Source organism: Gymnoscopelus braueri, assembly GCF_963280865.1.
Source record: "Gymnoscopelus braueri genome assembly, chromosome: 5".
Classification (NCBI taxonomy): domain Eukaryota; kingdom Metazoa; phylum Chordata; class Actinopteri; order Myctophiformes; family Myctophidae; genus Gymnoscopelus; species Gymnoscopelus braueri.
Window position 1 is genome coordinate 16,572,663 of NC_137606.1, and position 22,206 is coordinate 16,594,868.

At 41.5% G+C, this 22,206-nt stretch overlaps 1 protein-coding gene across 1 annotated transcript; it reads left to right on the forward strand.

Annotated features, from left to right (window-relative positions):
- Nucleotides 1–1,172: 1,172 nt before the first annotated feature.
- vmn2r1 (vomeronasal 2, receptor 1) lies at nucleotides 1,173–21,790 on the forward strand (the record flags this gene model as incomplete). The annotated part of the gene is made up of 14 exons (XM_080429091.1): nucleotides 1,173–1,396; nucleotides 2,778–3,069; nucleotides 3,360–3,602; nucleotides 4,143–4,334; nucleotides 5,465–5,590; nucleotides 6,072–6,283; nucleotides 13,749–13,869; nucleotides 14,490–14,717; nucleotides 15,873–15,996; nucleotides 16,977–17,137; nucleotides 17,873–18,068; nucleotides 18,702–18,943; nucleotides 20,657–20,856; nucleotides 21,373–21,790. 14 exons carry the CDS (start codon nucleotides 1,173–1,175, stop codon nucleotides 21,680–21,682), a joined length of 2,871 nt encoding a protein of 956 aa, XP_080285217.1. The 3' UTR covers nucleotides 21,683–21,790.
- Between the last annotated feature and the right edge of the window lie 416 nt (nucleotides 21,791–22,206).

Genomic DNA, 22,206 nt, shown 5'->3' on the forward strand with positions numbered 1-22,206 from the left:
TTCCCAGGCGTCACATTACGTGAGTGATGATCATGATAATCATTTAAATCCCCGAATATCGTAATGTTTCGGGTGATATGGGCATCTCCCTTTTGGTTTTAATTAATGTAACAAATATGCATTGCCTGTTGTAAACAACCGTATTATCAGGTACTGTTTGTGTAATTAATTCGATTACGATGGGCACCTGCTTGTGCACCGTGCGTGCCTCTCATATACTGACTTGTCTCAGGAGAGGCCTCGGGGCCTGCGGGTTCAGGTGTGTGTTTCCCTGCTGATTGAGACAAAGAGGACAAGCTCACTCACTTGTCAACACGCTAATAATAATTAAAATAAGCCCAGGGGACAGTGCGGAATTTGGAAACAGTATCCAGGCTGTTATTGAGCGACAAGCATCACCAGTGTCCTGTGACCACTGTTGCGTAAAGAAAATACAAGTTGCCACACGCAGCTGCCAATTAACTCTGGGCCTGTGGCAGTGTTCTATGTGTCTTGTGTCATTTACCTGAATTCAGGGGAATAATCAGATTGGTATTTAGAGAGGCGGGGACCTTAACTTATTATGTTCTATTGCTCAATTTATTGATGATTCTGGTTACAGACCCCTTGGGACCCCTAGCCTCGCTTGGGTGGCTCAAAGTCAAAAGGATATCTATGCTTTATGGTTCTCAAAGTGCGGTCCACGCACCCCCAGGGGTCACCAGCAAAATTTGTTAATATAGCATTAAAATGTATATTTTATACTTCTGCTATTTGAAAATAGTGATCTACAAGCTCACAGCGTGTTGTGAGCTTGTAGATCTGCTATTTTTGAAAACCGTTGATTTTTTTTAATTTTAAATAGTTTAATATGAATCTCATTTTATGGCGGTCCCTGGCACAAAATCTGTTAAGATTGGGATCGGTGGCCAGATACATTATCAATTTGGGGTCCTTGACATGAAAATGTTTGAGAACCACTGTCTATCTATGCCACTGATAAGATGATAACACTCTCCATCATTTGTTGCCATATCTACTGTACAAATGCATCATTAGTCTTTTCTGTCCAATGTGTGTTCTCCACGCAACAGTATCCCCGAGAGAATAGATGCAGACACCTGTCACAGTTGCCTGTTCCATTACTGCCTGGTAAAGCGACAACTCTGTGACAAGGTTTTTTACGCCATAGCATGGAAATTAGACGACTTTTGTTTGGATTATGTGCATTTTTCTACATTTACGCATCAGTTTCAGCAAAATCCACTTGCAAGCTGAAGGCCAAATTCACCTTGAGTGGATACAAAGATGTAGACAAAAAGAAGGTTGTAATCGGAGGGATGTTTCCTGTTCACCAACGTATTGCTGCCGTTAAACGCAATACCTCCAGAAGCCCTGTTTCTGCAGGGTGCGAAGGGTGAGTCCAGATCATTACTCGGACCCAAAGGTCCCTTATTTTTATTGAACAAAGTAAGAGCTGACCTAATGAACCTAACTTGGAGAGAAACTTAAAATGTAACTTCTGTTCTATTTACAACTAATAATTATGGGATATAGGTCTCACCTATATAGTGAGATCTTGTTTACTACAGACATCAAGATTAGTTGAGGAACTGTTACAGGTATATTATGAAGCTCTTTATACTGTACATTGTTTCAGGAGTCAGTCAGGCCGAGGATATTTGGCCTGCATTTAACATAATTTCACATTTCTCACAGATTTGATTTGTCTTTAAACCATTTAATTGTTGATTTCACTTGGGAACGCTTGTGTGTAGAAAGGTTTAAAAGAAAAAACGAATCTCATCAGGTTCAGAATTAGTTCTGCCGGGATTTTAATGGAAAGACACATTTCACCGGTATCAGGATATCAGGGGGAAGATGTGTCGTATATTTTGTGATGGCAAGGTTGATGCCACCTCCTCTCTCCCATTCTAATACCACCCTGTGCTACTGTCCCTGAGGATTAGCACGCTCCATAAACAACTTGAACAACAATCTCACATTATGTAGTTACTTTTACGCACTGCCATCCATCAATTTGTTTCTATTTGTTTGCTATGTTTATAGCCTGAATCTGTAGGAGGCTAGCCGTCTACAAATGTGTCTGTCTGTGTGTTAGTTTGCTTGTCTTCTCCGGGGCTAATCTCACAAACCGCTGGACTGATCAGTGCCACATTTTTGTGAACTTTGACAGCAGGCCAAGGAAGTAACTTTATGCCATTTTAGATTTACTTGCGGTTCGGGCCTTACGTTGTGGCAGACATCAGTGCATGTTATGTTAGACACGCCCCCTTCCTATATAAACCCATTGTAACTTCAAACTCCATTTTAACCATGTTAGATTCATTTAAAACACACAATCCCTGGCTCTGGTGACTGATATTGTCCTTCTAATGCGTGTGTTTTTCCAATTACTTTTTTCATAAATATTTTTTAACACACACAGGCGTAGCAAGGGCCTCCAGGGGCCACATGCACAAATCGGTGTTGTTAGTTAGGCAACGATTTCTGTTGTGTCTGTTATGAAAGGGACACAGTGTGCTTTGACGATGGCGTCCGTTTTTAGGCAACGGTTTCTGTTGGTGTCTGACATCAGTACATGTTGTCCACCGACCGACCATCAGGGGCCCGTATATGGGGTAGGCTACTTTGATGTCATCAATATGACGTAATGGTACTGATGGGATGGACTCCATATTTGGGCATGGCTAACACGGGAATCTCTGATCTCCAGCAAATTGAACCCTGCCGGTGAGAGACTTGAGGGAAACTAAATCTGCTTATTCTCCACACAGATTTAACTTCCGTACATTTCGCTGGGCCCAGACTATGCTGTTTGCCCTCGATGAGATCAACAGAAGGGACGACATTCTGCCCAATACGGACCTGGGCTACGTCATTTACGACTCCTGCTTCACCATTTCCAAGGCCGTTGAGGGCACACTGACGTACCTGACAGGCCAGGACGAGGCGGTCCCCAACTACCGCTGTGGCGACGGGGCCCCCCTCGCCGCTTTGGTGGGCGCCGGCGGCTCGGATCTCTCCATCGCCACTGCTAGGATACTGGGGCTATATCACTTCCCACAGGTAAGGCCCTCTCCTCTCCTCTCCTCTCCTCTCCTCTCCTCTCCTCTCCTCTCCACTCCTCTGCTCTCCTCTCCTCTCCTCTCCTCTCCTCTCCTCTCCTCTCCTCTCCTCTCCTCTCCTCTCCTATCCCCTCCCCTCCCCTCCACACCTCATCTCATCTCATCTCTCTCCCCTCCTCTCCTTCCTCTCCTCTCCTCTCCTCTCCTCTCCTCTCCTCTCCTCTCCTCTCCTCTCCTCTCCTCTCCTCTCCTCTCTTCCTGTCCTCTCCTCTCCTCATCTCTCTCCTCCAGGTCAGCTACGCCTCATCCTGTTCAGCCTTGGAGAGTAAGTTCCAGTTCCCCACCTTCCTGAGGACCATCCCCACTGATAAGCATCAGTCTCATGCCATGGCTCGGCTGGTGCTGCATTTTGGCTGGACATGGGTGGGCACCATAGCTGCTGACGATGACTATGGCAAGTATGGCATCAAGGCCTTCAAGGAACAAGTGGAGGATGCCGGCGTCTGCATCTCCTTCTCTGAGACCTTGCCTAAGGTGAGAAGAACTCTGTCTTGTCTTGTCTTGTCTTGTCTTGTCTTGTCTCTGTCTGTCTGTCTGTCTGTCTGTCTGTCTGTCTGTCTGTCTGTCTGTCTGTCTGTCTGTCTGTCTGTCTGTCTGTCTGTCTGTCTGTCTGTCTGTCTGTCTGTCTGTCTGGCTGTCTGGCTGTCTGTCTGATCTGTGTAACCAGTTATTACCATTATTTTATACTTTGGCTATTCAAAAAATAGCAGATATACAAGCTCATAGCGAGTGCCACACTGAGCTTGTAGATCTGCAAAAAAATAAAAGAATCGTGAAAATGTGTGCAAATCATTGAATATATATTTTTAAAGCGAACATTTGTAACTCAAATCTTTACTTCTGGGGGGTCCCTGGAACAAAATATTTGACAAATGTTCGCTTTAAAAAATATATATATATTCAAAGATTTGCAAAAATATTCACCATTTTTTAATAGCCAAAGAAATCTGACAGAGATGCGTTCCCAGATTGAATGGGTCAAAAGAGTCATTTCATGAATGACACTCCGTCCAGGTCTATTCCCCGGGGGCAATCCAGCGCATCGTAGACACTGTGGTGGAATCCACGGCCAAGATCATCGTGGTGTTCGCCTCGGACGTGGACCTCAGCCCTCTGATCCTGGAGCTGCTCCGGCACAACGTCACCAACCGCACCTGGATCGCCAGCGAAGCCTGGGTCACCTCCGCTGTCATCAACCTGCCTGGGGTGAGTTCTGGGGTGTCGCGGGTCAGGTATAAATAAAGCACATTCCTCCGTCTTCAACCGAGCCACTGCGAAAGTAGCATAAATGAGAAGAGGGCTCGCAACTCACTTTTAATGCTCCAAACTTTATTTACAGTAGCAAATAATGTGACTAGGAAAAAAACGAATTCCTACTGGGGACAAATATGATGACATTAAGTGTGTCTTTTGATATGTTTTTACCTGTAGAGAGTGTGTGTGTGTGTGTGTGTGTGTGTGTGTGTGTGTGTGTGTGTGTGTGTGTGTGTGTGTGTGTGTGTGTGTGTGTGTGTGTGTGTGTGTGTGTGTGTGTGTGTGTGTGTGTGTGTGTGTGTGTGTGTGTGTGTGTGTGTGTGTGTGTGTGCAAAGGCTAAAATGTAACTTAGATAGCATGTTATGTAGACAGATGCCAGCTGCTTATGTAATACTTTTTGTGCAGGCGTCATCCTTGAATGTTTCACTCAGAGGATATTTAGTGAACATTTTAGTGAAACAATGTATCATTTAAGGCATGTGAAACACAGCTTTGGTGTGTTTTTTAAACGTGTGAGGAGTTTTTCATCCAAAAGTCTCAAGAGGTGAACATAACATTCAAAGAATGGAAATATAACTATTTGTTCATCATACCTGATTTCATCAAATCAAAGCTATTGCTGTCCATATCCTACCTGGACTGTCAGTCAGCTATTGTAAATGATTTACAAAATTATTTGTCGGGCCGCCTGTTGCCTACCACTGCTATTGTGTGTATAGTTTCAATGTAGGCTGATGATAGGTTCTTGGTTTACGTATGTATTAGTTATTATTAGATTATTGGTTTACTTATGTATTACTTTATTATTAGATTACTATTTCTATGCATTTGATCTATTATTGATGTATTATGATGTATTATGTAGTAATACATCATAATAATTATGTATTAACTTGTGTCCTTGCTTACTGTAAGTCGCTCTGGATTAAGAGTGTCTGCTAAATGGCTAAAGTGTGTGTGTGTGTGTGTGTGTGTGTGTGTGTGTGTGTGTGTGTGTGTGTGTGTGTGTGTGTGTGTGTGTGTGTGTGTGTGTGTGTGTGTGTGTGTGTGTGTGTGTCTGTGTCTGTGTGTGTGTGTCCAGATAAACCCAGTGCTGGGTGGTACCCTAGGCTTTGGGCTGAGGAGAGCAGTCATCCCAGGACTTCAACGCCATCTATTGGACTTAGACATAATGGAAGATTCTCTCACAGAGACATTCTGGGAAAAGGTGTGTATTGGTATCCACCTACCCGTGACAATGGGGTTTGGGGGTTGTGTATCTGTCGCCATCCTCGTATTAGTCACATCCAGTATCTTTAAAAGCATTCTGAGACTTATTTGAATGTGGTGCAGGATGCTTTAAAAATCATTTGAGCAAACACACCGAAAGCTCTCAGTGGCTCTCAAAGTGGGGCCCAAGAGAGGCTCAAAGTGGGGCCCAGAAAAATGAGTTAATATAGCATCAGTTTAGCCACTTTATCCCTATTTTATGCTTTGGATATTCGAAAATAGCCGATTTACAAGCTCACAACACGGCAAAAATCTTTGAAAATTGTGAAATATCGGGAATGATTTTGGAACATTTTAACAACACAAATCTTCTCTTATGGGGGTCCCTGACACAAAACCAATCAGATGGGGGGGTCTGCGGCCAAATATATCTGTCCTTGACGTGAAAGGGTTTGAGAACCACTGATCTATGTTTACAGGCGTTTAACTGTACAATGGAATATGGCAAGGCTCTGAAGCAGGCCAAAGCCAGGGCCAGGGCGGCTAACCGCACTCTGTCCAGAGCAGAGAAAGCTGCGCCTGACGGTCTGTGTCCAGCTGGAAACGAGGCAGGAAACGAGGCTGGAAGCAAGGCTCTGTTGGACCTCAATAACACATACACCGACGTCTCACAGCTACGAATGACGTACAGGTCAGTGCTCATGATGAAGAAGTGGTTCTGAAGGTGGTTGTCTGGGGGACCCTACCCATGGCTCCTTGAGGTGGTTCCAGGGGACCCCCAGCGAAGTTATCGATAGTCAGACTCAGGACACAAATGGATCCTTACAAGGCTAGGGCTGTAACTCTGACAGTGTACAAATGGAACCAAATGGACCCGTTTATTGCATTATAATCATTGTTAATTGCTTCATAATGCATTATTGTGTGATTATCTGTCACTTTAAGTTTTCCTCTTAAAGCACCCAATTGGAATAGACGTTGATAAAGCTGATAATTAATTAACTTTATAATAATATGTAAAAAGATGGTTTGGTACTAAGACCCCCAATACCCGTCCAGTCAACACCCAAAGAAATGATAGTCAGACACCTGGTAAGTCAAAAATGATCAGTCTATATTGCTCGAGCGTGTACACAGAGACAGTACAAGTTACAGACAAGAATAATAATCACACTGAAGTTTTAACAACAGACAATGTTATTTATACAGAGTTGGACATCCATGGCATCAGATATAGGTGTATTCTTCTGATTGGTTGTAAGACCCTCATACGTAGAAGGAAGTCATCAGATGGACAAGGCGTCTGGCTGTCTGAATAATAAGTTGTTGTTCATCTTAGGGTGTCCTTGTGTACAATTCTCGGTCCCATAAACAAGTTATCCCTTCGATATCATAGGGCATATGGCAGGTTTTATCTGTGATTGGGTGACAGCTGACAGAGTAAATTAGTGACAATATCCCGGTCATACAGAGATATAGGTCATGTATAGAGATACAGGTCATTAGGACATTAGATCACACCATTTGACATTAAAGCGCAAAGCGTTGACAAGACATGTTTTAACTGATTGGGAACATTCTGGAGATAGCCACTTACGGCAGCTGCAGCTACATGGCCTTGGTTGGCAGACAGAGAGACTGAGAGTACAGAGTACTGAGTACTTTTAACATGACAGTATTACAGGCCCATTATGAGACCATAATTAATAGGACATTTTAACCAGGTTAAGGACCCTAGACACATTATGATAATTCAGATAAGAGACCAAAATGACTCTATCAATCCTACATCTTATCATGATTTGGATAGGGTCAAAGGTCAAGCTGATTGTACCTTGTGACATTATTCAAAACCAAATCACAGACAGGCAAAGATTTAAATGACTTAAGGCCAAAAATAAATGCTTAGTTAGATAACATACACATTTATACTTCTTCAAAAGGACTGTATAATTTATTTATTCAAATAGGAAGCAAAACAGGGCTATAGTTCATGAATTCCCAAGACACTCCACACGTTTCCACAAGTTTTCCCTTTGCAACTTTGCAAATAACTTTATTATAATTCAAAAAAATCTCAGCTAATGTCACCGTCCCAAGCAAATCTTTTCAACATGTTTGGTTTAACTAAGACAGACAATTTTAGCACAGTTTAATGGCATGGCAGCAGAGAGATTGTAGGGAGGGACAACTCACCAGTCTGTAAGTTTTCATATTGAAATCTGACAAGAGACCTACGTCTCGGGTCATTGATTGTTTCTGTACACGTTCAGAAATAGAAAAGTTACCTTCCTCCTTGTGGAGCTGCAGTCCTTGTGCTCTTATCAAGATACAAGTATTTAAAATGGAACGGGACACTTCTGTACTATGTAAATTTGTACATCACTTTACACTTTATTTTGGGAAAAAACTTACGTGATATCATCTTAAAACTCAAGAAATACTTCCTGATTGCATGTAGGCATGTGGCATCAAACATCTGTCTATCCAAGACATAAGTTGAAATCTTATAGTTGTCCAGGAATTGGATTTATGGGGTGGTTTACATTCTCGTTCTAAAATGAAACAAACACAAAATGAAAATGAAACACAAAACACAGCATTTAAACATTAAATCATATCATATTTAAATCAAATATTCATCAAACTCCCCTCTATTTGACACCCATATATCTATAATATAGTGTGTGTCAGATGATTTGTTGTTGAGAAAGGGGATGAAAAAAAAAAAAATAATAATAATAATAAAAAAATTAAAATTAATTTTTCCCTTTTTAAAAATGTTTTTTTTAAAAGTTATTATTACAACTTTTAAAATTAAAATATAACAATGAAAAATAAGGAATAAACATCTTTGTTCTGAAGAGTATATTGAAATGAGATCAGTACAGAAAAATAGCTTCTGAAAATTAGCAAATCTACAAGCTTACAAAAAAATCTTAAGTTAAAATGATAAAATATTTTCAAAACTTTTAAAATAAATCAAAATGACTTGATAATAAACTTAATATTATAGTTAATGTTCACCAATATTGATATAGAACAAATTGAATCTTATTAGGGTAAATTTAACGGATCTATGTTTTAAATGGAATTCAATAGTGACTCTACAGGGTTAGGTTGCCATGGAACCGTGTCTAACATACCACTAACACTTCCTGCTGAAGGAATTATGGGAAATGGAGTCTCATACCAGAAGGAATTATGGGAAATTGAGTTTTAAGAGGTCATTTTGGAATGAGTTGCCATAGCAACGTGGCTGTTACAGACCCTAACGGAAACGGAAATCTCCACAAGGGATTTTGGATATTGGAGTTTGCTTAACAGTTAAAGTTACTAAATTAGATGAACAAACTCATTCATATGCTGATGGTGCTGACATTATGGCAAAAATAAAGGAAAACATATTAATAATGGGCTGACAGTAATAAAACTGATATTATATATATAGAGATAGATAGATATTGCTATAAGGGAGTTACTGTAATTGGAAGGAATGGGTTAAAGTTATATTGAGCCCAGTGGCCCTCACAAAGTCAGAATGTTCTCATAACAATTCGGTCACAGACTTTTCTGAGACAGCAAACTGGTGAAAAATAAAATAAAATGAAATCCTTTGCATTCTACATTCTGTCTGATCACTTTCTTTACTTTCCCTACTCGACATAACTGACTTTCTTTACCTTCACTACGACATAACTGACTTTCTTTACCTTCACTACGACATAACTGACTTTCTTTACCTTCTTTCACACTTCTGTGAGCAATTATTAACCATAGCCTACTTTGTTATGAGACCAGCTGAACAAGAGAATGTAAACAGATAAGAAACTGGAGAAATGAGAGGCTATATTAGGGAGTGAGAGAACCTATGATGAATTTGATTATCTAATATACTTAGTAGTGGGTAAATTGACAATGAGTATTTTAGTGTACTCTGGGAATCTAACGAAATATCTTCCTTTTTAAGTAAATGGATATGAATTATTATTATAAACTGAGCAAATTGTACCAGGATTCATATTAATGTGTAAATCGTATTTTTTTTTTCTTTTTGGAGTTTCAGAAGGAGCACAGGAGGCGTAAGATGTTAAAATGCACCTTACCTCTCATTGTGATCCCCCCTGAAATCCACTGACCTCTGATCCCGTACGGTCTTGGGTCACAAAAAAAATCAGTAATTTGGATCTGAATGGATCTCGGCTGCCTTCTTCCGGGGTATCAGTGATTCTGTGAGGCATAAAACAGACGTCGAGAAGGTTTTTACAACAAAATACTATAGGGTGGAATTTTAACATGAAGTCAAAAAATGATGGGTAGATCAAAATAAACAAAAGGGTGGGATTCCGTTTATGCCAGAAAAGATTTCCCCGTCGTCATAAACAGGACCCCCTTACCTACCAAAAAAAATAAGATCTCAGCTAACCTCTAACGTGAAAAAATATATTAAACAGATTTAACTTAAGATCAGCCCATCAGAAACTGAACTAATGAATGCCAAATAATCAAATGGAATTAATACGCTGGTGTGCTCTGGGTGTCGTGGAGATAGTGATTTGGCTTGATTCAGCGGTACACCCTTGGTTATCACTGGTGGGGCCACGCCTGGGAAGCCGTTCACGCCATGATGCCAAGTTTCTGGTGTAGACGGAAAGTGAGACATAGAATATAGAAAAATGAGAACAAGGCACATAAGGAGAGATTAATACTTGGGAAAATATATATATGGAATAGGTATCAGATTATTTCAAGATGGCCATTCATAAATATTTTGTTGACACATATGAACCTATAATTTGAATTTCATGAAGTGAGTGGGTGTAGAGGTTACTGGTTGAGTCATTGAAATTTACCCCAAAAGAACAAAAGCATCGAGTGTGTACTGGGTTAACTGACGTCCCCAATGGGCAAATATTCTACTGGCAGTCAGCGGGGTCCAGTGAATCTGATCTCCCTGAGTCTCGAACTCGGCTTCAGGGAGGGTGTGAAGATGGCGATAGTGGGAATATATGTGAAAATTAAGCAACCCTAATTCCTTCCTCTGATCTGGTGGCAGTGTGTTACTGAAATTTACCATGGGGATGTATATGGAGGCGTTTGGGAAAGTGGTCTGAGCTGCCCTGTACATTTCATCTAGCTGGGAACAAGTCCGCTGGGATTTTTCATTCCGATGGTTGATGCCTACAGATAAGACAAGAACAGTGGCGTGGTGGTCTACCGGTGTCCTTGCAAAAAGTTGAGAGAAATGCGGATATTTTGCCCCTGAATACGCCTGTATCTGTATGTTTGACCCTGGATGTGGCATGGGCATTCTTGCCAAGTTCGAGTCGCCGATAATTAGTATGGGGCGATTACGTTTAATTTTCCAGGACAGTTTGGGGTGGGATGTCCGTGTGTGCATTTTAAAGGGAAGTTCCTGGTTTAGGTTGTAACACCTTGCCTGGGTATGTCCATATTTTCCACAACTATAACACTGGACTCTCGTATAATCTCGCGGAGCCCGACCTTTACCTGGTGTAGAAGGTCCAGCAGTGTGTCCGGTGTTTGGAGGGTGTGTAATGTTAGCCTGATTCGTGTTGGAAACCTGTCTAGGTGGTGTAAGGGGGCGAACAGTAGGACCCTGTATGGCCATAACTGGCCGTTCTGGTTTTGCCATGCATGAAGTAAAGGTTGGTATTAGACTGCCCATGACGTGAAGTTAAAATTATAATAATAATAATAATAAAATACGCTCGGCTGTATTCTACTGTATGGAAACAGGGATGAAATTGAAGGTTTTAAGTGGCTAGTTTCTGAAAAATACGCAAATCAGCAGGCTGTGTTATAATCCTAGGAGATAAGGAATAGAGATTATACCAACTGTCCCGTGCTGGTGTAATGCTGTTTTTAGGGCTGATTTGAGGAGATGGCGTAGCTGGTTTAGGTTGTCTGAAACAAAGGAACACAGAGAAGTCGAAGGAACACAGGAGATCTCAATTAATTGAATGGTGTATCTGGACTATATTTATATTATAATACTATATAATAATTCCCCTCTTGATTGGCACACACTGAAAGTTTCTGTGTGTGTCAATGTTGAAATGGTCTAAAAGATTCAAGTAACAGCGAGGCAGCTGTTTTCAGTGTATTACAAGGTCGAGGTGATAACGGGCCGCAGCATGTAGGGTTGGGAGGGCTGGGTAGGGAGAGACAGAGAGAGAGAGACAACTTTTATATGATACTATATAATAGTTTATATGGACAGAACCGTTGTAATGGCATGGATGTAACTCATAATTGAAGACAAACAAACAAACAAAATATGTACTGACCAAACAAGACAAACGAACCCTTCGTTTCATAATTGAAGACAAACAAACAAACAAAATATGTACTGACCAAACAAGACAAACGAACAACACAATGTACTGAAGTTTCTGAAGCAAGGGTGACAGGGATGACAACCTGGCAATTGTCGTCTGGGTCGAACATGTTAGTAATGTTCGGTATGCAGCTGGCTGGTAATGTTTCGTATTAAGAGGGATGGTAAGGGTGATACTGACATAGAAAACACAGATCTGTATACATGGTATTACCTGTGGCGAGCAGGTAAATGTAGCCAGGATTGGAGAGTGACACTGGAACACTCTCCTCTTATGGGTTGATATGAGACCCGTTGTGTAACATTAACCCACATATAGCAAATAGGCAGTGTGAAAGGGTGGCTATATCTGACTGGGTTAATCTTAGGTCAAATATCAGTATGGAATCAGAAAATCAGTACATTACGACAACAAGATCAACAAAACAAACAGCACATATAAACTACAAGACAAACAAGATATAACAAGTACTATAATAGTCTCCTGTGTGAGCAATACAGAACTGTCACATACCCAAAGTGTCTGGCTGCAGGGTGGTTGATAAGAACCGTCTCAGCACGCGGAGATGAGCAGATCAGCTCTCTGGAGTGTTGACTGAATGCAGGAAGTGAGGTCCAAAAAAAAGGAAAAGGGTAAAAAAAACTGAATCTGAATTCGCCGCTGAATCGTCACCCAGAAGGAATTCAAAATAAAGAAATTTTTAAAGCTGATTCTAAACAGACCGGTCGAGAGAAAATTATAATAATTATAATCTCTAATGGCTATCTAACCGTTTTCGAAGGACCAATTGATAAAGCTGATAATTAATTAACTTTATAATAATATGTAAAAAGATGGTTTGGTACTAAGACCCCCAATACCCGTCCAGTCAACACCCAAAGAAATGATAGTCAGACACCTGGTAAGTCAAAAATGATCAGTCTATATTGCTCGAGCGTGTACACAGAGACAGTACAAGTTACAGACAAGAATAATAATCACACTGAAGTTTTAACAACAGACAATGTTATTTATACAGAGTTGGACATCCATGGCATCAGATATAGGTGTATTCTTCTGATTGGTTGTAAGACCCTCATACGTAGAAGGAAGTCATCAGATGGACAAGGCGTCTGGCTGTCTGAATAATAAGTTGTTGTTCATCTTAGGGTGTCCTTGTGTACAATTCTCGGTCCCATAAACAAGTTATCCCTTCGATATCATAGGGCATATGGCAGGTTTTATCTGTGATTGGGTGACAGCTGACAGAGTAAATTAGTGACAATATCCCGGTCATACAGAGATATAGGTCATGTATAGAGATACAGGTCATTAGGACATTAGATCACACCATTTGACATTAAAGCGCAAAGCGTTGACAAGACATGTTTTAACTGATTGGGAACATTCTGGAGATAGCCACTTACGGCAGCTGCAGCTACATGGCCTTGGTTGGCAGACAGAGAGACTGAGAGTACAGAGTACTGAGTACTTTTAACATGACAGTATTACAGGCCCATTATGAGACCATAATTAATAGGACATTTTAACCAGGTTAAGGACCCTAGACACATTATGATAATTCAGATAAGAGACCAAAATGACTCTATCAGACGTGTTGCCAATTATACAGAAATACCACTACTAGTGCAGTATGACTACCAACATTAATAGTTATTATTGCTACTATTATGGTTATAACCAGTATTCCCTCTCATATGACCATAGCAGATGCTAAAGCTATTACAACAATGATGATAATAATAATAATAATAATAATAACAATAATAATGATGATGATATGTCTGTCCACAGTGTGTATAAGGCAGTGTATGCAGTGGCTCATGCCTTGCACAACCTGGAGTATTGTGTGGTTGGAAAGGGCCCTTTCGCCTCTAACAGCTGCGCTGACATCACCAACTTTGAACCATGGCAGGTATGTGTGTGCGCGTGTATGTGAGTGCATTTGTTTGTGCCTGCGTTCGTGTGTGTGCATGCGTGCATGTGATTGTGCTCACTTATATGAGTGAGTGCACATGTGTCTCAGAATAGCTTTTAGTGGAGAAATAACACATATTACGCTGAATCCGTCCCTTGCAGTGCAGGGAATCAAGCTCATTGCATTTTCCTGTGAAGTGAAGTCCACCTACCTGCCATCGAATGTTAAAAAAAACAAGTCGTTTTAAAAGCTATTTGACATAATGTGTGTCAGGTGACCTTCACTCATAACCAAGCACCATTTACTGTATACTGTAGAAGGGAATTACAGCCTCGCAAATTTACAGTTTATTTTATCGGATTACTATTCTTGCTATGAATAGCTATGTGTGAATTTTAAACCATTGTCGGAATACAGTATGCTATTTACGATTGTGAGCTTGTAGATCGGCTATTTTTGGCTAATGTTCCCCCCAGAATGTGGATGCTGGGGTTCAAGTGGTTAACAAAAGTGTCATTTTAAGCATATTTTGACGATCGTGATAATATTGTGAATTGGAATTATTGTGGCCACAATAAGCGTGACTCATCACCCTGACCACCTTGTGTTGTGTGTAGCTGATGTACTACCTGAAGAATGTGCGTTTCAACATGCCCCACACCGGAGAGGAGATCTACTTCAAGAACGGGGACGTGGACGGTTACTATGACATCCTTAACTGGCAGACCAAAGAGGACGGGACCATTCACTTTGTCACCGTGGGGAACTACAGCGCCGTGGTGCCCGGAAACGCCGATATGACCATTCTGAACAGATCCATCATATGGAATAATGAAGAATTCGAGGTGTGTGTGTGTGTGTGTGTGTGTGTGTGTGCGTGCGTGCGTGCAGGGGGGGGGGGCGTTAGCAGAAGGAATTTATACAATAAAATAAAATCAATATAAAATATATTTTCATATCAAATACAAATATATTATAATGATATCAGCTGCTATTCAGCCAGGACTTGAAGATAACGATAGCACTTGTTGACCTGATGCTTGCAGGTAAACCGTTCCACATAACAGCTGTAGAGTATGAGAACATTTGTCCTTTGCCATGTAGATTTTAAATTTGCATGGCATTAGTGCAAAGTCTGTGGATCTCCCCCTGTCAGAATAGCTGTTAACATCGCTAGCCGTAATTGCATAAATATTTGGAAGCCACATTGTCTACAATCCTGTGAAGGATAATCATTTTAATATGTGATACTGTTGGTTTTTAGCGCACAATGAATTTCCACGTGTCTTTTACTTGTAATTGGTATTGTTGACAATAAAGTTGAACCATGAACCTTAATACTCTCTCCTCCACTTGGAGGCACTTGAGGCTAATAAGGAGGGAGGAGATGTGTTCTGGGGTGGAGTTTAAGGACCAGCCGAACTAATTTATTTAGAGACGTCTGGAGCTTCTTTTTTTAGAATCTGAGGGATGCTAATGTATCAGGATATACAGGCATGACATTGAAGTGTCCCGGACAATATTTCCAGAGAACTTCTTTCAATTAATGTTGATATTTTAGCTAGAAAGGTTGCTTTTTGATTGACCTTTGAGATACCCTTTAGTGCCATACTCTCCAGATAGTTTATTGTCTAATAAGTAACGTCCTCCTTGGCTGTAACTCCATATATTACCACTCTGAACCCAGGAGACCTTTATAGTTTTGCATTAGACCCAAATGTTTTTCCAAGATGGAGAGACAACTTATAGTCTTATAACCTGATGCTGATTTTGTGGAGTCCAGCACTAAGTCATTTTCCTACCTCTAATTTATCACGATGAGAGTCTAGGAGAGCTGAATCATCAGCAAAAATGTAGCATATTTAGCACAACATGCCTGGCTCCCCCCTTCTCTCTCTGTCCTTGCCTAATACTGTATGCCTACTGTATACCAGCTGTTCGCCACTGTCCTCTCTAAATAAATCAATAAAGCGCCATTAAATGTCTTTCTTCCCTGGCAGCCTCCTCGGTCAGTGTGCAGTGAGAACTGCCAGCCAGGCACCAGGAAGGGCATCAGACAGGGAGAGCCAGTGTGCTGCTTCGACTGCATCCCCTGTGCCGATGGGGAGGTCAGCAACGCCACCAGTCAGTATATACCCTCCATCTTCTACATTAACCCCATGAACACCGGGAAAGCGTCATTTTTAGATTTCTTTGGCTATTCAACAATAGAAGATAAAGATATACAGTACAAACTCATAGCTATGAGCTATGAGCTTGTAGATCTGCAATTTTATTTGAAAAATCATGAAAATTTGTGCAAATCTTTGATTATATATACCGTATATATATATTTTTTTTAAGCGAACAACACAACTCAAATATTTGCTTCTACAAATGTTTTTAAAATCCTAACAGTTCTTTTTTTTTAAACTTATGTTATGATATAATATCAGTGGTTCTCAAACTTATTTCATGTCAAGGACCACACAAAATGATATGTATTTGGCCGTGGACCCCCATCTCAAAATATGTTGTTCCGGGGGACCCCCCAGAATCAAAGATTTGAGTTACAAATGTTCGCTTTAAATATTATTATTATATGTTATATTCAAAGATTTTCCTAAATGTTCAAGATTTTTCAAAAATAGCAGATAGCAGATCTACAAGCTCATACATGAGCTTGTAGATCTGCTATTTTTGAATAGCCAAAGTATAAGATAATGGTTAAAGTGGTTGCTTTCCCGGTCTTAATGGGTTAAAGATACATTCCACAATATACCTGACTGTTTAACCACTTAATATAAACCCTCCAGTCTACACCAAATGTCATCGCAAAAATAGGCCATCTGCAAGCTCCCAAGGCACACCCCCCCCCTCCCCCGCCAGAATAGGGATGCTAGTGTTCAAGTGGTTAAAAGGTGATATTGAGAAAATGTTATGTAGGACATTACACAAATACAATCATACATCCACTGAGCTTTAAAAAAAAAGGTGTGGAGTAAGTCAAGTATTTTGACACGTCCAAAAAAATGATTGTTTTTGGTTTCCTCTTCTTCATCATTGTCTTCTTCATGGTTCTTCTTCTTCTGTCTCCATCTCCTCCACCCGCCTCACGCTCTCAGATGCTCGTGAGTGCATCCAGTGTTACGAGGACGACTGGTCCAACGCGGCCCATGATGAGTGTGTGGCCAAACTCATTGAGTTCCTGGCCTTTGGAGAGATTCTGGGGATCATTCTCATTGTCATCTCTGTCTTTGGGGCTCTGATCGTCATAGCTGTGATGGTGAGAGATTAGCTTGCAAACATACGTACGTACGTACGTACGTACGTACGTACGTACGTACGTACGTACGTACATACATACATACATACATACATACATACATACATACATACATACATACATACATACATACATACATACATACATACATACATACATACAGTTTCACAGTAAAATTGTCAGTGTTAATTTATCCATTTGTAATTCCCAAGAGTCTCTAAACAGAGGATTTTACTGTGTAATCCACGTACGGTAATCACTTGAGGCTTATTTTATACACATACGATTGTCGCAAAATAGCTGTTTTACCAGCTCACCATGTGTCCCATCGGAACGTGTTGTGAGCTTGTAGAGCGGTATATTTTTCAAATGTCTTGTAAATCTCTGCCTATAATAATGACATGGCCCAAAAATATGGACGCCGGTTTGAAAAGCGGTTTTGAAGTATATCGTCTCTGTCGGGTGGAAACCTCATATCTCCAAAACCGTTACTTTTCAGGATTCAAATTCAAAAATAGCAAAAAGCAGCAGATCGACAAGCTCAAAACATGTCGCTTCTCATCGCGTTTCGAGCTCACAGATCTGCTACTTTTGATGCTTTTGTGTGACGCTATTTCGCTGATCAAGTAGGGTGTTAATTTACCAAAAAACACAAAGAGTTAGAATATGGACATAAGAGGTTTCTGCCCGACAGCGACGATAATGTCTATTTCTGTCCGTCCGTCCCTCGCACAGGTGGTGTTCCTCATCAACCTCAACACCCCTCTGGTGAAGGCCAACGACCCCCTGCTGAGCTTCTCGCTGCTCTTCTCTCTGGTGGTCACCTTCCTCAGCTCCATCGTCTTCCTGGGCAAACCCGAACCCTGGAGCTGCATGACCAGCCAAGTGGGCCTGGCTCTGGGCTTCGCTCTCTGCCTGTCCTCCATCATGGGTGGGTGAAGCCTGGCTTTACGCTTAAACACTTTCAACCCATTCATTCAGTCACCCGGGAACGCATTTGTGTCATTTTTTGGATTTCTTTGGGCTATTCAAAAAATAGCAGCTCTACAAGCTCATAGCACGGCCGCGCTATGAGCTTGTAGAGCTGCTATTTTTTGAAGATTCGTTGAAATTTGTGCTTCTGGGGATTCTACAAATGTCTTCTAAATCTAATCTAAACATTTCAAGGACTCCCAAAACCCCTATGAGCTTGTAGATGGTGAACTACCCCCTTTAAAGGTGTGTGTGTTTATTTCCTTCCACAGAACTTATGTATGTTAATTCAAGCTTTATTTAAATTCAATTCAAAGGAGCTTTATTGGCATGAGAAAACATACATTTACATTGCCAAAGCAAGGGTAAAATGTGAAAAAATCTAAACGTATGTATGTATGTGGAAACAGAGCGGTGTCACATTGAAACTTAATTAAAAAATAACTTCCAAAAAAGTTCATTTGCTGTAAGAAATAGTTAAATGTAGACAAGGGTAGCTTGATATAAAGCTTTTAGAACAAATAGCAGCAAGATTTTTGTTTAAAAAAATGGTACTATAAAACTCTTTAAACATCTCATTCCCATATCTCAGGTAAGATGGTAGTGTTGTTCCTCAGAGCCCGGGCGGTGAAGACGGCCCGCAATCGGGTCAAAGCGGCCGCCAGAGCTGCCAAAGCTGCGGCCGAGGCAGCAGCCAACGCTGGAGATCCTGATGTCGTAGCAACCAACACGGTCCCCGTCAAGATCGATGACAGTCCCATCAAGAACCTGGAAACTGACACTCTCACTTTTATGCACCAGAGGGTGATAGCCACCGTGGGGACACTGATACAGGTAAATGGGAGTGTGGAAACCAGATGTGTAGACCAGGGGTCTTCAACAGGGAGTCCGGGACCCCTAGGGGGTCCTCAGAGTTACTACAGGGGGTCCGCCAAATCTTTGTGTCATTTGATTTTTTTTTTTACCTTAACCACTTGAACCCTAGCATCCCTTTTCTGAGGAGAACTTTAGCCAAAAATAGCAGATCTACAAGCTCACAACGCCTCGCGCTGCGAGGCGTTGTGAGCTTGTAGATTGGCTATTTTTGGCAAAGAAGTATAGGTGTAGAGGGAAAAAAGAGCAGACCAAGTAAACAAAAAAGGTTTAATCTGAAACACGTTTTTATACAATATAGAGGGGGTCCCTGCTTCATCTCTCTCTCAGCTAGGGGGTCCTTGGCCTGAAAACGTTGAAGACCCCGGTGTAGACCATTGGTTCTCAAAGTGGGGTCTTGGGGTCCTTGGGGGGGGGGGGGGGGGGGGGAGCTTGTAGATCTGCTATTTTATATTTATATTTTATTTATATTTTAGCAAAAATGTTTTTTTTTGCTAAAATCTTTGAATATATATCCTTTTAAAGCGAACATTTTAACTCAAATCTTTGCTTCTTGAGGACCCCTGGCACAAAACAAAATCAGATGGGGGTCCGCGGCCAAACATATATCAATTTGGGGGTCCTTGGCACAAAAAGGTTTGAGAACCACAGGTGTAGACATCCAGTTAATCAAACACAATTTGTAGAACATTGAGACTGTGCAAATCGGGGTGCAACAATGAATCGAACTAATCGTTTTAATCGATTATGAAGAAATAATTGATAATCGATTATAGCATTTTCATTATTTTTGCGTATCGGTAGAAAAAGTGATCGATAGAATAATCGCTCAGACAATAATTGATAGTTGCAGCCCTACTCTGCGGTGGTTAGGATCCCTGTTTCTGGATGCATCTGGGTCTAATAATAATAATCATTATTATTATTATTATTAACTGATCTGCTATTCGAAAATCTATAAGCTAACAAAGCATTGCAGCGCGACACGTTGTGAGCTATTGGCTATTTGGGGCAAAGAGATTTGCTGTATTAGATGGACAAAAGTGGTACAAGTACTAACAGTTACAACTCAGGTCCGTTTTATGAAGAATGCAATGCGAGAGTGTGGTCTAGCCAACACCAACTTGGGACTCCGGGATCGCTGCCTTCCACACTCTCCTATCTAACATCAGGGTCTTGAGCTCTACAGCGTTGTTAGCTAAGCTGTCGCGCCGCAGTGCATCTACCCACATACAGTAGGTGCCGGTGGTACACGTCTTCTTGCCTTTCCTGGCGTTGCCCTGGGTTGGCTCATAGTGTCAGTTAGCTTGCCTCTAGTTCTGGGTGCCTGACGCAGTGCCCTGCCAGCCTCATCCTTCTCTCTCTGACTTTGTCAGTGACCCGTAGGTCCTCATAGAGGACCACATTTATTTATATATATTTTTTGGCTTTTTCTGCCTTTATTGATAGTATACGGTAGATAGACAGGAAATGGGGAGAGAGAGACTGGGAGTGACATGCAGCAAAGGTCGTCGGGAGCAGCATTGGAGCAGCGGTCCGGGCTGAGGACCACATTTCTGATGTGGTCCGTCCATGTGACACCTAGTGCCATTCGTAGCATTCTTGTGTAGTCTCCATCATTTCACTTAATCCTTACTGTCTCTCACTGTCTTTACCCGCCATCTTAAATCCCAGGCTATAGCATGTACAGTGTGGCTCTGCGTCCTCCCGCCACACCCTATCAAGAACATGGCTAACCAGAATGTGAAGATCATTCTGGAGTGTGATGAAGGTTCTGTCATCTTCATCTGTGCTATCTTTGCCTACGACATCCTCTTGGCCCTGATCGCCCTCATCTTCACCTTCGTAGCTCGCAAGCTGGAGGACAACTTCAAGTATAGTATTCATCAGTCCATCTGTGTGTGTGTGTGTGTGTGTGTGTGAGAGTGTGTGTGTGTGTGTGTGTGTGTGTGTGTGTGTGTGTGTGTGTGTGTGTGTGTGTGTGTGTGTGTGTGTGTGTGTGTGTGTGTGTGTGTGTGTGTGTGTGTGTGTGTGTGTGTGTGTGTGTGTGTGTGTGTGTGTGTGTGTGTGTGTGTGTGTGTGTGTGTGTGCATATACTGGGCCCATCAGTGTCTCAAGGTTAGAATTGAGAGAGAACAAATATAAGAAATATATTATGAATAAGCTTAAAAAGCATTAATAAGGTTTCACTGGGAATAATAATCATCCCTTGCACATACTGTACACCCATATCACATAATCATTTGATATTAATTTCCTATGCTCTTAGTCTTATTTCAGTGCTAATTTTGTTAATCTACACCTTAGTCTGGTATTTGGGCTTTCAAAGGCGTCTTGTTTTGACAGTAACATGGCATTGTAGCATTTGTACTTTCCAATCTATCTTTCAGTGAGGGGAAGTTTACGACATTTGGCATGCTGGTGTTCTTCATCGTGTGGATCTCCTTCGTGCCGGCGTACCTCAGCACGCGTGGCAAGTTCATGGTGGCCGTCCAGATCTTTGCCATCCTGGCCTCCAGCGCCGGCCTGCTTGCGACCATCTTCGGGCCCAAGTGTTATGTCCTGCTGCTTAAACCTGAGCTTAACACCGAGGAGATTTGTAGGCCCGTCCGTTCTCAGCCTAAAGATGCTAGCGCAACTGGTACCTCGGCCTCGGCGGATACTACTGCTACTACTCCATCTACAGACACTCCTAAATAGAAAAACACAGCGTAGTCTAACCAGGGCAGGCTTCAGTACGCTTTCATTAAAATGAATTAAAACAGACAAGGTTTTTTAAAGACCATTGAGGTCCCATGATTGATACTGGGAACCACAGACAAATTATGTCAGCTAGTTTCCATAGTCTCCCACAAATGCCTCTAGGTGGCATCATCACCAAGTCAACGGGCCAAGGGTCAAAGCTGATTCCTTGTAGCCTGGTTCCAGACCATAGACACCGCCCACTCTCTGAGTGGACTGCCTCTCTTGGTCTGGTGTTGTAATGTGAAAATGTATTCACAAAAAGTACCGTCCAATGAGAGTCGGAGGTGGGGGTGGGGATCCCTTGTGATTGGTTTAGGTTCAATCTAAACCAATTCTAATTGGTTTGGGGAAATTCTAATCCCCTCCCCCTTGTAATCGCCTACACTGGAGCTAATGTCAGACTGAAGCTCCACGCAGCTTCAGTCTGATAATCAGGCTAGATTCCTTTAAATATGTCGAAATTAGGATTTCATATTCAA